The 16,717-nt window shown below is 43.1% G+C and overlaps 1 protein-coding gene across 1 annotated transcript in view; it reads right to left on the reverse strand.

Moving 5' to 3' along the window:
- Positions 1 to 775: 775 nt before the first annotated feature.
- The window catches only part of ACE2 (angiotensin converting enzyme 2), a 91,589-nt gene continuing 75,647 nt past the window's right edge, over positions 776 to 16,717 (reverse strand). The window contains exons 16-19 of the mRNA XM_044283721.1: positions 16,483 to 16,583; positions 13,832 to 13,948; positions 12,374 to 12,568; positions 776 to 2,150 (exon numbers count right to left, since the gene is read on the reverse strand). Of these exons, the coding sequence (XP_044139656.1) occupies positions 1,976 to 2,150; positions 12,374 to 12,568; positions 13,832 to 13,948; positions 16,483 to 16,583 (588 nt within the window). The 3' untranslated portion in view covers positions 776 to 1,975. The remainder of the gene's footprint in view (positions 2,151 to 12,373; positions 12,569 to 13,831; positions 13,949 to 16,482; positions 16,584 to 16,717) is intronic.

Consider the following 16,717-nt stretch of genomic DNA (forward strand, 5'->3'; position numbering starts at 1 on the left):
AGGGAGATGTCCCTCTGACTGGCAGCGCCAAAGGAGCATACAGCCGACTTCCTTTCCAATCAGGAAGCCGGGAGGTGGTCTATCATCCGCCTCCTGGCTTCCCGATTGGCTAGGAAGCCTGCTTCACTTGTTGCTAGGCAGCCTGGCTTCCTAACCAATCAGCAAGCTGGGCAGTATGTCATGACTCGCGTCCCGGCCTCCTGATTGATCGGGAAGGTACGCTGCCTACAAAAAAGTGAATCCGGCTTCCTAGCCAATCATGAAGCGGATTGAAATCATGACTCGCCGCCCCTCTTCTTGATTGGTCAGGAAGCTAGGTTGCCTCTAAAGGTAGTGTTCTTTCACTTGAACGCCGTCTTCACGGGAAAGCAGGAAGCCAGGCGATGGGTCATGATCTGCCGCCCGCCTTCCTGGCAGTTATGGTACATACTTTACCAAAAAATTGCCGCGAGGTGCTAAAGTGTTCGGGTTTGGCTTCAAGAAAAGGTGGCAACCCTACTATAGCCTTAATCGGCCTCCTAGGCCTGTTTTTACAAACACAACGCAGCCAATTCTCACCTAACGTAGGTCGGGCTAAGGAATCAACAGATACTTTATCAGAGGATCACCATTCACTCAACCCGGATTTTTTGTGCCAGAGCTGCAGATTTTTGCTCTGCTTTGTACTGAAATTCATATATCTTTTTAGCATACAAGCTTGAACAACATAAAGAAACTTTATCATAAAAATAAAATAAAAACATACAAAATAAGTGAACTACTGGTTTTATTTTAATTCATGGATACAACTAATGTGAACATTACATTTGTAATTAAGACTGTGTTCACATCAGGTTTTTGTCCCACGTTTAACGTATACACACGCTACACATGTTAAATGGATGCTCAGACAGATGCCAGACAGTGGCATCCTTCACCGTAGGGTTCCATAGTCAGGGGTGCACCACCAATGAGGCCAGGTGAGGCGATCGCCTCAGGCAGCACCAGGTAGAGAGGGGCAGATTATGGGAAGGGGCTAGGTTACACCATTTCAGTTTTCTCCTCAGGCAGCAGAAAGGCCAGGTGCACCCCTGTCCATAGCAAAAAATAAATAAAAAATATCCATTTAACATATACGTTTTTACTGGATATACTTTTTGCAGGAAAGAAATGTGTACTACTCTTCTGCATTATCCCCCCCAACATATATGTTAAATGTGGGACAAAAACGTGTGCTCAGGTTTTCATCATATTTACAAGGAAACAATGAACCATATAAATTGATAAACTGTGCATACAACATATGGAATAATATATCCGCGCACATACACGGAAGTCCTCATTAAAGGACGTTCCGTGGATCTTATCAACTCTCTGATTAAGATTCAAGCTCTCAAACCTCTGGTAAAGGGGTTGTGCCATGGAAAAAAAAAAAGGCAGTTTTAAAACCATCACCTGAATCTGAACACGTTTGTAATTGCATGTAATTAAACATTTAGCATAGCCACGGAGTTATTCAATAAAATGTATCTGTGTAGCGCCACCTGCTGTTTGTTGTTTTTCTGATTTCCCTGTCCACCTCAATGAGGGGGTCACACATGCTCAGTTTCATACGTCAACTGCCTCCTGAGCTGTTATAGGGAGAGAACTGCAGCAGAAAGGAAAAACCCCTGAGATGCAGCAGAAAGGGCACATCCCTGAGCTGCCAGTTTGATATTAATGAAGCAGAGCAACTGGAACAATGAATGGGGAGATCTCTGCTCACATATGAGGTACAGTGCTAGTTTTGGCTTTGCTAGAAATAAATTGTCATGAACTACGGTATATAATGTACAATTTTATTTTTTAAATTAATCATGGGATAACCCCTTTAAGACATTTTCTTCAACATTCTGCCAGTGGTTCCTCTATCCAATAGGTATCCATTATGGCTGGTTATTTACAGGTAAAGATGAGGGTGATAGAAAGGTTCAGTGTCTCCAAGCATCTAAATGTCTTAGAATGCTGTTTGAGGGTCATCTGTATCTTTATAGGCTTTATTCTGTTCCCCAGCACTATCGTATGCTGCTACTGGAAGATGGTCATCAGTTTCAGCTTTGGTTTCAACCAAAACCTCAGAAACTCCATGCTCTTCAGACTGGATCGCTTTTTCTCTATCGGCCTTTCTTTTCCTTTCAAGAAATACAGAGGTTTCAGTATTACGAGGCATGTATCAATATAGAGTATATGCCTAAAACAGTACATTATGTAATATGCAATTCACAACTGGTGGAATAATCTCATTGTGTTAGGCCCCTTTCACACGGGCGAGATTTCCGTGCGGGTGCGATGCGTGAGTTGAACGCATTGCACCCGCACTGAATCCTGACCCATTCATTTCTATGGGGCTGTGCACATGAGCGGTGATTTTCACGCAACACTTATGCGTTGCGTGAAAATCGCAGCATGTTCTATATTCTGCGTTTTTCACGTAACGCAGGTCCCATAGAAATGAATGGGGTTGCGTGAAAATCGCAAGCATCCGCAAGCAAGTGCGGATGCGGTGCGATTTCCACGCATGGGTTCTAGGTGACAGTCTATTCACTGTATTATTTTCCCTTATAACATGGTTATAAGGGAAAATAATAGCATTCTGACTACAGAATGCTTAGTATAATAGTGCTGGGAGGGTTAAAAAAAATAAAAAAGTTAACTCACCTTATCCCCATGATCGCCTAGTTCCCGGTCGGTCTCTTCTTTAGCTGTGACTAAAGGACCTGTGGTGATGTCAGATCACATGCTCCATCACCATGGTGATGGACCATGTGATTGGAGCATGTGATCTGACATCACCAAAGGTCATTCAGCCCAAGCCCACAGCTAAAGAACAGACCGACCGGGAACTACACGATCATGGGGATAAGGTGAGTTAACGTTTTTATTATTTTTTTAACCCTTCCAGCGCTATTATACTAAGCATTCTGTATTCAGAATGCTATTATTTTCCCTTATAACCATGTTATAAGGGAAAATAATAGAATCTACAGAACATCAATCCCAAGCCCGAACTTCTTTGAAGAAGTTCGGGTTTGGGTACCAAACATGCGCGATTTTTCTCACGCGAGTGCAAAACGCATTACAATGTTTTGCACTCGCGCGGAAAAATCGCGGGTGTTTCCGCAACGCACCCGCACATTTTTCCGCAACGCCCGTGTGAAACCAGCCTTAGGGTTCTTTCACACTTTTAACTTTTCCAGTATTGAGATCTGGCAGAGGGTCTCAATATAGGAGAAAAATGCTTCCGTTTTGCCCCCATTCATTGTCAAGGGGGACAAAACTGAACTGAACAGAAGGTATGCTCCAAAATGCATTCCGTTCCGTTTGGTTGCGTTCCCATACCGGATCCGTCATGGGATGCAGAGCAAAATGGATCCGGCATCATTGACTTGCATTGTGTGTCATTCCGGATCCGTCATTGCTATTTTAAAGATAATACAACCGGATCTGCTCATAACGGACGCAGCCGATTGTATTATCCTTAGGCTGGGGCGCATCTGTCAGTTGATGTGTGTCGCTCTGTCGTCATGGAAGTCAGTGCCGGAGCCACACAGCAGCAGCAACCTTGTAGCAGTGGAAGCACGTTTGATGGCATTTAAAAATACACCGAGCCAGCACATGCTTTTTCATATACCAAGTTGCAAAAATTGTCCTTTATCAGGGGCAGATGATGTTTAAACACACACGGTGTTATAGGATAAATGAAAAATGGCTTGGGGGACCAAAGCATTCAAAAATTATGCGTTGACAGGGTCGGAATGCCTTCTTTTATGACACTCATAAGTTGATTGTCAGAAGAAAAAGTGGCTAGTTGTGAACAAGCCTACAAAAAAGTCACCCTTTAAATTGGGAGCAGCAGCTGTGCAGTGTGGATATGGAAAGGCACGGTACAGATATAGTGGCATGTGGCCGGCTGGCCGCAATAATAGCAGGAGCATATCATGGAACATACAAGGCTGTATATGGGTAGTAGTTAGGGATGAGCGAATCAACTTCGGATGAAACATCTGAAGTCGATTAGCATAAAACTTTGTTCCAATACTGTACGGAGCAGGAGCTCCGTACAGTATTAGAATGTATTGGCTCCGATGAGCCGAACTTATTGCTTCGCGAAGTCTCTCGAGTAGTGTTGAGAGGGTTCGCTGTTCGGGTGATTTTATTATTTTCCATTATAACATGGTTATAACGGAAAATAGTAGCATTCTTAAGACAGAATGCTAAATAAAATGGCAATTGAGGGGTTAAAAATAATTTTAAAAACTCACCTCATCCACTTGATCGCGCAGCCGGTATCCTCTTCTTTCTTCAGGACCTGCAAAAGGACCTGCAATGACGTCACCGCTTCTATGTTTATTCAGCAGGACCTGCGATAACGTCACCGCGCTCACCACATGGTGAGCGGGGTGACGTCATCGCAGGTCTTTTTGCAGGTCCTGAAGAAAGAAGAGGATACCAGCTGCGCGATCAAGTGAATGAGGTGAGTTTTTTTTTATTATTTTTAATAATGGTCATTGTATTTAGCATTCTATCTTAAGAATGCTATTATTTTCAGTTATAACCATGTTATAACGGAAAATAATAAAGTGAAGTTCGGGTCCCTATTGACTTTAATGGGGTCTGGGTTCGGGGTCAAGTTCGGGTTCGCTCATTCACTCATCCCTTCTCGTGAGACTTTGGGTAATAACTTCATAAATTAATTTGTACGGTAAAAAAAACATTTCCCGAACCCGGGTTCGGTACCAAGGTACCACTTGGAACCGAACCCAAATTCGGTAATTGTTTTTTTACAGTACAAATTAATTCATTTAGTTATTACCCGAAGTCTTGCGAGACTTCGTGAAGCAATAACTTCGGCTCATCAGAGCCAATACATTCTAATACTGTACGGAGCTCCTGCTCCATACATTATTGGAACAAAGTTTTATGCGAATCGACTTCGGATGTTTCATTTCAAGTCGATTCACTCATCCCTAGTAGTAGTAGCAATCGTAGTAGCAGTAGTGATAGTGGCGGCAGATGCTTTGCGTTAATTGTGGTGGCAGTAGGGAATTAACAGCAATGAGCAGCAGCAGCTGAGGCAGTGGCGGCTGCAGCAGCCATGTGGTACATTTTGGCCGATCGCATTAGTGGCATGATGGATACGCCAGCAGCAGCCATACAGAACGTGATGATAGGCAGGCAGCAACAGTGGCAAGTTGGAGCACTGCCAGCAAGGATAGATATATTCATCGGAATTAGGCCTCTTGCACACAAACGTTTTATTTATTTTTTTGATTATGTTCCGTTTTTTGCGTTACGTATACGGCCCGTATACGGAACCATTCATTTCAATGGGGCCGCAAAAAAACCGAATGTACTCCGCATGCATTCCGTTTCCATTTTTTCGTTCCGTTCAAAGAGGGAACATGTCCTATTAGGGTCCATTCACACATCCGCAATGTGTTTTGCGGATCCACGGGTCCGTGGATCTGCAAAACACGGACAGCGGCAATGTGCATTCTGCATTTTGCGGACCGCACATTGCCAGCACTAATAGAATATGCCTATTCTTGTCCGCAATTGCAGACAAGAATAGGAAATGTTCTGTTTTTTTCGGGAACGGAATTGCGGACCTGGAAGTGCGGGTCCGCAATTCCGTGTCCGTGCAGCACACCATAGAAATGAATGGGTCCGCAATTCCGTTCCGCAAAATGCGGAACAAAATTACGGACGTGTGAATGGAGCCTTATTGTCCGCATAACGGACAAGGATAGTATTGTTCTATCAGGGGCCAGCTGTTCCATTCCGCAAAAAAACAGAATGCACACGGACGTCATCCGTATTTTTTGCGGATCTGTCTTTTGCGGACCGCAAAATACTGAAAAAGGCAAGCCATATGGTCGTGTGCAAGAGGGCTTAGTTGGAGGAATGTGTGAAAATCCTCCTGAACTCAGGCTTGGTTCATTTTGACAAAAGTGATGTTTTGGACAGCGGCAGAGGACAACTTGGTTGATTTGAGTGACACCCCCCGAAGGCGCTGAAAACCCTCTCTGAGATGACACTGAAAGACAGCATGCTGTGCCAGTTTGGGCCACTGTTCCAGTCTGCCTGCCTAGAAATTCATGGGGTCAGGGAACAGAGTATGCGATAGAGACCGGTCATAGTTTAGGTAGGCCTAAACCTGGGCATTGAGGCGGGCTCTGTCAGCTTGCTGACTGGCCTCAACCGGGCACGGCACGTGGAAAAACTGCTCCATCATGTTGCTCAGACTGAAACGGCTTCTGCTACTACTGCTGCTCATGGCAGTGGGAGGGTGGTGGCGCAGGGCAGATTAACGTAATTTGGCCACCCTTTCTGCCAGAGGAAAACAGCCCCCCATTTTGCCTTGCTAGTGAGGCTCTAAAAGCATGACTTTCCAGTAATCATCATACTGTTGATGTCAACGATACTTCTGCATACCTTCTAACTTTTGAAAAGAAAGTAAGAGGGACACTATGTGCACATTTTTTCAGCACAAGGCCACGCCTCTAATTCCGCCCAAAACATAACTATACACCTAATCCCACCCAGTCCCCTGAATGCCCCCACATAGTTATTATTCCCCCTTTATGCCACCACACAGTATTTATGTCCACATTGTACCCCCTTCACAGATTAAGCCCACATTGTGCCTCCTTCACAGTAGGTATGACAAATATGTGCCCCTTCATAGTAGCGATGCCCAGATGTGCCCCTCACAGTAGTTATGCCCACATATGTGCCCCCTTTCATGATAGTTATGCCCAGATATGTGCTGTTTTCACAGTGTTATGCCCAGATATGTGCCCTCACAGTAGTTATGCAAAGATATATGCCCCATCACAATAACATGCACAGCTATGTGCCCCTCACAGTAATATGCCCAGTTATGTGCCCTCCCACAGTAATATGCCCAGATATACAGACGTGGACAAAATTGTTGGTACCCTTTGGTCAATGAAAGAAAAAGTCACAATGGTCACAGAAATAACTTTAATCTGACAAAAGTAATAATAAATTAAAATTCTATAAATGTTAACCAATGAAAGTCAGACATTGTTTTTCAACCATGCTTCAACAGAATTATGTAAAAAAATAAACTCATGAAACAGGCATGGACAAAAATGATGGTACCCCTAGAAAACACAGAACATAATGTGACCAAAGGGACATGTTAATTCAAGGTGTGTCCACTAATTAGCATCACAGGTGTCTACAACCTTGTAATCAGCCATTGGGCCTATATATATGGCTCCAGGTAATCACTGTGTTGTTTGGTGATATGGTGTGTACCACACTCGACATGGACCAGAGGAAGCAAAGGAAAGAGCTGTCTCAAGAGATCAGAAAGAAAATTATAGACAAGCATGTTAAAGGTAAAGGCTATAAGACCATCTCCAAGCAACTAGATGTTCCTGTGAGTACAGTTGCACATATTATTCATAAGTTTAAGATCCATGGGACTGTAGCCAACCTCCCTGGACGTGGCCGCAGGAGGAAAATTGATGACAAATCTAAGAGACGGATAATCCGAATGGTAACAAAAGAGCCTAGAAAGACTTCTAAAGAGATTCAAGGTGAACTTCATGCTCAAGGAACATCAGTGTCAGATCGCACCATCCGTCGTTGTTTGAGCCAAAGTGGACTACATGGGAGACGACCAAGGAGGACACCATTGTTGAAAACGAATCATAAAAAAGCAAGACTGGAATATGCCAAACTACATGTTGACAAGCCACAAAGCTTCTGGGAGAATGTCCTGTGGACAGATGAGACAAAAATCGAAGTTTTTGCCAAGGCACATCAGCTGTATGTTCACAGACGAAAAAATGAAGCATATCAAGAAAAGAACACTGTCCCTACTGTGAAACATGGAGGAGGCTCTGTTATGTTCTGGGGCTGCTTTGCTGCGTCTGGCACAGGGTGTCTTGAATCTGTGCAGGGTACAATGAAATCTCAAGACTATCAAGGAATTCTAGAGAGAAATGTACTAGCCAGTGTCAGAAAGCTTGGTCTCAGTCGCAGGTCATGGGTCTTGCAACAGGACAATGACCCAAAACACACCGCTAAAAACACCCAAGAATGGCTAAGAGGAAAAAATTGGACTATTCTAAAGTGGCCTTCTATGAGCCCTGACCTCAATCCTATTGAGCATCTTTGGAAGGAGCTGAAACATGCAGTCTGGAAAAGGCACCCTTCAAACCGGACACAACTGGAGCAGTTTGCTCATGAGGAGTGGGCCAAAATACCTGCTGAGAGGTGCAGATGTCTCATTGACAGTTACAGGAAGCGTTTGATTGCAGTGATTGCCTCAAAAGGTTGCGCAACAAAATATTAAGTTAGGGGTACCATCATTTTTGTCCATGCCTGTTTCATGAGTTTATTTTTTTACATAATTCTGTTGAAGCATGGTTGAAAAACAATGTCTGACTTTCATTGGTTAACATTTATAGAATTTTAATTTATTATTACTTTTGTCAGATTAAAGTTATTTCTGTGACCATTGTGACTTTTTCTTTCATTGACCAAAGGGTACCAACAATTTTGTCCACGTCTGTATGCCCCCTCACAGTAATATGCCCAGTCATGTGCCCCCTCAGAAATATGCCCAGTTATGTGCTCCCTCACAGTAATATTCCCAGTTATGTGCTCCCTCACAGTAATATGCCCAGTCATGTGCCCCCTCAGAAATATGCCCAGTTATGTGCTCCCTCACAGTAATATGCCCAGTCATGTGCCCCCTCGCAGTTATATGCCCAGGTATATGCCCCTCACAGTAAAATGCCCTGATATATGCCCCCTCACAGTGATATGCCCATTTGTGCTCCCTCACAGTAATATGCCCTCTTATGTGCCCCCTCACAGTAATATGCCCAGGTATATGCCCCCTCACAGTAAAATACCCCGATATATCCCCCTTCATTAGTAATATGCCCATTCGTGCCCCCTCACAGTAATATGCACTGATATTTTCCCCCACCCAGTATTATGCCCTGATATTTTCCCCTTCCCAGTATTATGCCCTAATATTTGCCCCCTCACAGTAATATGCCCAGTCATGTGCCCCCTCACAGTAATATGCCCTCTTATGTGCTCCCTCACAGTAATATGCCCAGGTATGTGCCCCCTCACAGTAATATGCCCAGGTATATGCCCCCTCACAGTAAAATTCCCTGATATATGCCCCCTTACAGTAATTTGCCCATTTGTGCCCCCTCCCAAAATTATGCCCTGATATTTGCCCCCTCACAGTAAGATGCCCAGTTATGTGCCCCCTAGACAGGATTTAAAAAAAAGAAAAAAACTCTACATACTCACCTCGTTCCTCTGATGATCTCCCCAGCAGCAGCAAGAAATAGAGTGCCGTCCAGCCCCGCCCCCTGCACAAACCAGCAGTGTGGAGCGCCGACAGAGGGGGGAATGATGAAGCAGGGATTGGACAATCCAGCTCCCAGGTCCCGTCCAGCACACATCGGAGTCCTCACCCTCCCGGACACTTTTATCAGACTGGGAGATATTATGATGGGCTCCTGGACCCCCGTCCCCTGCTCTGCATTTTCCTCAACTGCCACTGTCATTGACCCACCACCAATACAGTGGCTAGAGGTGCAACTATTACCACCACCATCAACACAGGTATGCATGAGGTCACCAGCCTCCTCCCCAACCTCCTCAGGGCAGCTCAAATAGTGATAGCTCTCACACAAGTCCTCAACAGGCAGACTCTCTTGACTTTATGCCGTAGGGCGTGGTGGGGTTTTCTTACCCCTTCTTAGGAAAAAGGAAGGCATTCCTCTAGGAATGGGCAGTGAAGACAGAGGCCTCCATTGAAAGCCCTCTTTGGGGCTGCAAGGAGGAGGAGCAGGTGTGCCTTTCCAAAGCCAGCAGGGACAACTGTGGCCTACTACTACTACTTCTGGCGGGATAGTTGGTGCTGCTACTACCCACATTCTGGCTCTGGGTCTTTCCTTTAGAACCTTTTCCTACCCATGAAATTTTTTTGGGCCTCTCAGAAAATTTTGTGCACTACCCTTTGTATTACTGTGCTGCTAGTTTGAATATAAATCAACACCCCCCCCCCCTACCCCCCCAAAAAAAATATTAAAAATACATTTAAAAACGTGTGAGTGAAGGGAAACGGATTTAGGCATAAATTCGTTGTTACTTCCAGATACTTTTGTGTGCTATCCTTCTTTGTATTGGTGTAGTAATTGCGTACATATGCTGCTAGTTTGAATATAAAAAAAAAAAATTCATTGGAAGCGTGTTTGTGAACACAGAAATAAAGGGAAAACAGATTAAGGCCTAAATTTGTTATCCTTCATTAATAGTTTTGTGTGATGGCCTATGTATTGGTATCGATTATCTATATACAGACAATTGAGGTTTGAGGCTCAATTTCAAGTTAACACTCACAGGTAGATTGCTGCTATATCATGTGCTTTGCTGCAGTAATATATACATAAATTAAATTGACCCCCCCAAAGAAAAAAAATAATTACAGCTGTGTGTGAATGGAATTAATGTATGATGTACAATTGAGGCTTTACTCTCAATTTTACAATAACACTCACTGGTAGATTGCAGCTATACCATGTGTTTTGCTTCAGTAATCATGTATATCTACTGGTTAATTAAATTGAACCCACCCAAAAAAAAAAATTTGCACTGCGTGGAAATGGAATTCACGTAAAAAGACAATTGAGGCCTGATGCTCAATTCCACGTTAACAATCACAGGTAGATTGCTGCTATACCATGTGTTTTGCTGCAGTAATCATGTATACAGCATATGCTGCTTAATTAAATTGTACCCTACAAAAAGGACTTCTGTTAAAATCGGGGGAAAATGAAAAGTATTTCCTTGAAGGTAGCTGCTTTAGAGGTCTGCACTGCACTGCTAGGAGGCACAGCGACCACAGCTCCTCAATCCTTCCACCCTCGCTGTCCGCTTCCCTGCCTCCCAATTCTACACACACTTCTTCTTCGTAATACTAGCCTTTCCCTTCACTGTCCCTGGCAATATAATACAAGCTTGATTGATTTCTGACAGCCTAGCACAGAATGGTGTTTTGCTCATTCTGCTAGGGAGCATCCCTGCCTACTGCAGCATTGATTGGCTCATCCACGCTGTCAATGAGGGCAAGCCCTTCCTCTCCGAGTCATGTGAGAGCCCTTCTTCTTCCTCCCTAGTGGTTTTTCCCACTGACACATGCACTAAAATGGCTCTACGCGCCTTTTAGTGGACTTGTCCGCAACAAACCTCAACCCCTTTCTGACCGCCCACTGACTATATATGTCCCTGTGCAGATAGCATGTATATAAACGGTCAGGCAGCTCTTTAAATCCCAGTGCTGTACAGTGCTGGGATTAAAGCTCCTGCAATCTAGCAGGAGCAGGTCGGATCCTGGCTGTGAGACACAGTGGGGACCATGAGGAGAGGACAGGAGCGGTTTATTACCGCTTCTGGCTTCTCCTGTGTCGGCAGCAGATCACTGGAGTAGCGCAGGAATCAGGTGTCTCGGGGCAGGAACAGAGTTGCAGGGTCTAGTGAGACCGTAATCAGCTCTGCCTTTGTTTAATGCCCCCACAGGGGTCTGTTTTCCCCAGTAACTGGGGCTCCTGTGGATGCCCCAGTTACAGTGGAAACAAAAAGTAAAAAAAAAAAAGTCAGTGTCCTCCAGAGGTCTTTTAATGGCCTCCTGGGGGACATATTATGTGGCAAAAATAAATAAAAATATAAGTAAAAAATGAAAAAGAAAAATACAAATTAAAAACTGTAAAAAAAAAAAAAAGTCAAAATGCCGGCGCTAACGGAAACCGTCACCATAGTCGCCCCGTTCACTCAAACCTATACATTTTATATATCAAAACGATAATCACAACATAGGGAACCCATTGCAATAATTAATTTTTGTGTCAGTTTTAATATTTAAGAAATAAAAAGCTATAATAAAAATTTGTGGTTTTCCCCCAAATTAAACCTAAAAAAAGGAAACAAGATAAAAAAAAAAAAAAAAACATGCTAATAAAAATTCCTAAGTGTGAAGTAATAAACATCTCAAAAATTATTTTGGTAGCCAAACAAATAAAAAAGTTAGGGTTGCTAAAGCACCACGTGTACAAAGCCACAAAAATTGCCTGGGCATTCAGGCCTTTTTTTTAGGCCGGTCATGAAAGGTTTAAAAGATATGGGATCGTCTGCCATCCAAAAAGCAGCAGAGTTCGGCTCGAACCCGGTTTGGTCAGAACTAGTTCACTCATTCTTAAGTAAAATGTCAAAATATCTCTGGATCAAAGCAGAATAGTGCATCTCCATACTTATTCCAAAGTGTGTATATCATTATAATGCATCAACTTACTTTTTCTTGTCCCGTTGGCCAAGCACAAGTAGAACAACCAAAGCAATAACTAGCAGCCCAGCCACTACCCCGAAGACCACTAGCCACACTGTGACAGATTGTTCAGGAAGGGGTGATATAGTTGGTGGAATACCAAGAAATTCCAAAGACTCATCATTCAGTAGGAAAGCTCTATTGATTCGATCTTTTGACAACCTGTTCATAAAGTAGATTAAGTTATTGCTCCAGATAACATCAAATATAAAATGTATTTGTTTTGAAGTAAAAAATCAAATAAAAAATCAAACATCAAGTGAAATAGACTGGTCTTAGTATATGGGGGAGGGAGAGGGAGGTGGAGTGGCAGGAGACAAACCGTGAATTTATAGTACAAGTGGTAAAGTTGAAAACTATCTGTCTGCATGAATTATGGTTAGTTGAATTTGGACCGAGTCAACGTGAATTCGTATTTCCACACACCCAGGAACGCAAATGACCCATAATACCCATAGTGCAACCATCCAATCCACCGGTAGCCAACCCCTGTGATGTCACAGCCCTATAAAACTCTCATCCCGTGCAATCTTCACCATTGTCCTGTGAACTGAGCATAGGGAGAGACGTGGCAAGTGTTCATGTACTTTTGTTGCTGCAAAAATCCAGCGGCCATGTTTGATCCATCCACCATGTTCGGCCATCTTGTCTTAACACTATTTATTTTAAAAGCAAAATACCACTAGGTGAATCCCTCAATTTTATTGCTTTGAGGAAGGTTTTATCTCCTCAATACTGTGTACCATCTCTGGTACCATCACACAGGAGGACAGGGATCAGGGGAGCCAGAGCACACCCAGACAACCACAGCATCTGAAGGGTTAAAAGTCTACGATCGGCATTACAGCTGGACATTAGTTGAAGGTGTCTGCTCTTTAAAACAGCAGACATCCGGCGGCCATGGCGCCCGCTGCACATGCCAGTGGGCTCCATTTTTAAATGCCCAGCTGCCGGCGTAAATTTACTGTCGGTGGTCGGGAAATGGTTACCTTCCAAGCCTTCACACGGAGATTGATCGACCAAGTGGGAAGAACATGATTGGGCAGAGTGGCCTGGGTATACCTGAATAATTGCGATTTGTGACAAATTAATTTAATTTCTTACCAAACTTTGACGAACCGGTCCTATTGAATATTTAAAAACTTGGCTCACCTATAATTATGGTCATTGGATCATCTAATCAAATATGGGTGATGGCCTGGCAGGTTTGGTTGGAAGGTTCAATCTCTCAAATTCATTTTTTAATTATTAAAGGCTGCTGACTTTATTGTACTTGTGTGCCGGGAATTTCTCCACCACCACTTTATATATTGCAGCTACGGCTGAAATAGGGGCTCGTGTGGGATTTGAGTCCCAGAGGTGGAATAGGGGCCCCCACTATCCTACCTCCAGTTCTGAAACAAACCATGAAAAAATTTCCTTTACCTAATAGCAGCTTCCACATCATCTTTCGGTATTATAATTGAGATGTCTCCAGGCATTGTAACGTAGAAATAGAAGGATATTCTTTTGGTTTCATTAAAAATATGGACATTTTCATCTCTATATAAAAAAAATAATATAAGGATTAGATCATATTGTGATTATCTGATGATACTTTTCCTCTCTTTTTTTTTTTTTCATAGAGCAAGTGCAAGTTCTTTCACCAATATGATGTGATCATGTGACCACTAATTGTCTATGGTTGAACTATCCAAAGTCCACTGAAAGAACATGGGCTGATATAAAAGGCAATCTATAGTCTGCAACCATACCAATTTGAGATTTACTGTGGCACTGGCCACCTTGGAGATCTGCTGAACCCAGCATTCATAATCATAGATCCCTATGGTGTTGTAAGCTCGGTTGAGCAGAACTCAGCAGGACGGATTACTTCAGAGCACTGAGCTAAAGAGCTGACTCAGCCTCCTCTGTGTTATGCCTGTCAGGGATTACAATCCTACATACAGCTGATAAGATTTTCAGAAGAGTGTGTATGAAGGGACTGAAGTGAAAGTACAGAGAGGATGGACAAGACAGGCTGTTATGGGGCTGTGGCAATGTAGCAGAGTGCATACAAGTTTCATATAGCAGACTCCCACTGTTAATGTCCACAATCGACGGTAAGGCCGACTGTGTATATGTAACCCCTTAGATACCATGGTCAAATGTGACCATGGCGTCTGAGAGGAATAAAACCCAGAAGCATGCTGCTGGGGAAGGAACGCTTTTCCCTGGCGGAGATAGGGGAAAGCGTTCTATGCTGGTAATGAGTCTGTCCTAGGCTTCCAGGCTCATTACCTGTATATATTACAATTCAGGCCAGCACTTGGAGCACTGAATTGTAATATAGAAATTTATTTATAGAAGAATAGCGCAAATTCCATTATTCTATACTAATTGCAATCTGATGATTGCAAGTCAGGGTACACTTGGGGATATAGAAAAAATTGAAAAAATATATTATAAAATTCAAATCACTCCCCCTTTCCTCCAAATCAAAATAAATAATTAAAAAAAAATAACATCATGGGCATCGCCGCTTGTGTAAATGGCCATACTATTAAAATAAATAAAAAAATTATCCCATACTTTGAAGAACAGAAGAAAAAAAATGTCCAATTTGCAGTTTTTTTATCACATCATTTCCCCAAAAAATTTAGTAAAAGGTGATCAAAAAGTCATACACACCCTAAAATAGTATTAACAAAAATGACAGATCGTCCTCCAAAATATAAGCCCCAACACATCTAGACATAACTACAAAAAAGTTATGGGGGTCATAATATGATGAGGTTTTTTTTTGTATTAAAATGCAAGATAAACTACACAACTGCAGTATCACCATAATCGTACTGACTCGGAGAATGAAGCGCACAAGTCAATTTTACCGCATAGTGAATTCCATAAAAACAAAACCCATAAATCTGTGGCAAAATTGTGTTTTGTTTTTTTTTCAATTCCGCCCCATTTGGAACTTTAAAAAAAAAAAGTGTGACTTGTCCTGCAAAAAACAAGCCCTCATATGGCTATGTGACCGGAAAAATAAAAAAGCTATGGCTCCAGGAAGGCAGGGAGCAGGGTTAATATCTGATCGATGAGGGTACGATACCCAGCACCTCCATGAACAGCTGTTCCCTGCAGCCTTCTGCTCTGGAACCAGTACATTGAATGGAGCAGGAAGAACTGCTCCATTCAAAGTGTAATAGCCCTACTGGGTTACTGCAGCTCAGCTCCCATTGAAGTAAATGGAGCTGAGCTGAAGTAAGGCTACTTTCACACTAGTGTTTTCAATTCCGCTATTGAGCTCCGTCAATCCGATCCTCAATAGCGGATGAAAACGCTTCAGTTTTGTCCCCATTCATTGTCAATGCGAAAAAAACTGAACTGAACGAAACAGAATGCACCAAAATGCATTCCGTTCTGTTTGGTTGAGCTCCCATCGCGGACTGAATAACACTGCAAGCAGAGTTTTTCTGTCCGCGATGTGGTGCGGAGCAAGACGGATCCGTCCTGACGCACAATGTAAGTCAATGGGGACAGATACGTTTTCTCAGACACAATAGAAAACGGATCCGCCCCCCATTGACTTTCAATGGTGCTCATGACGGATCCATCATGGCTTTAGAAGACATATTACAACCGGAAGAGTTCATGGCGGATGCATGCGGTTGTATTATTGTAACGGAAGCATGATGGATCCACAAAAAACGCCTGTATGAAAATAGCCTAACCCGGCACCGCCACTACACTTCGAACAGAGCTGTGCTATTTCCAGCTCAGGAAGCTGCGCAAAGCAGAAGATCGTGGTGGTAGGGAGTGTCGGGCCCTCACTGATCTGATATTGATAGGATAGGTCTTTAATATCCGAAGTCTGGAAAACTCCTTTAAATATATGAAATAGTTAAATAGAGTTCAGGAGGGACATGTTTTAAAAGAAACGGACCACAAGAACAATGTCAGAAAATATTATTTTACTGAAAGCGTCGTAGATGCTCGGAACAAACTATCCTAAGATAAAATGAATAGGAAATGACTGATCGGGCAGACTAGATGGACCATGAGGTCACTCTGGTGTTATCCTTCTATATACTTACGAAAACTCCAACACCTGCTTCTTCTCAGTAGCATAGAATTTGGTCATAGCGTAAGCAATTGTTGACCTGAACAGATTCAGCTCACTGGTGTCCCACGTATACTGCAAAGTTATAAGAAAGAATTAGAATGAGAAACGGTTATTATTTTAGGAGGGGCGTAGGTATAGGGGTGCAGAGGTCGCAGTTGCACCTAGGAGGAAGCTCCTGGCTGAAGACGGTAAGATTACAAATGGCA

The sequence above is a fragment of the Bufo gargarizans genome, chromosome 3 (assembly GCF_014858855.1).
Source record: "Bufo gargarizans isolate SCDJY-AF-19 chromosome 3, ASM1485885v1, whole genome shotgun sequence".
Lineage (NCBI taxonomy): Eukaryota > Metazoa > Chordata > Amphibia > Anura > Bufonidae > Bufo > Bufo gargarizans.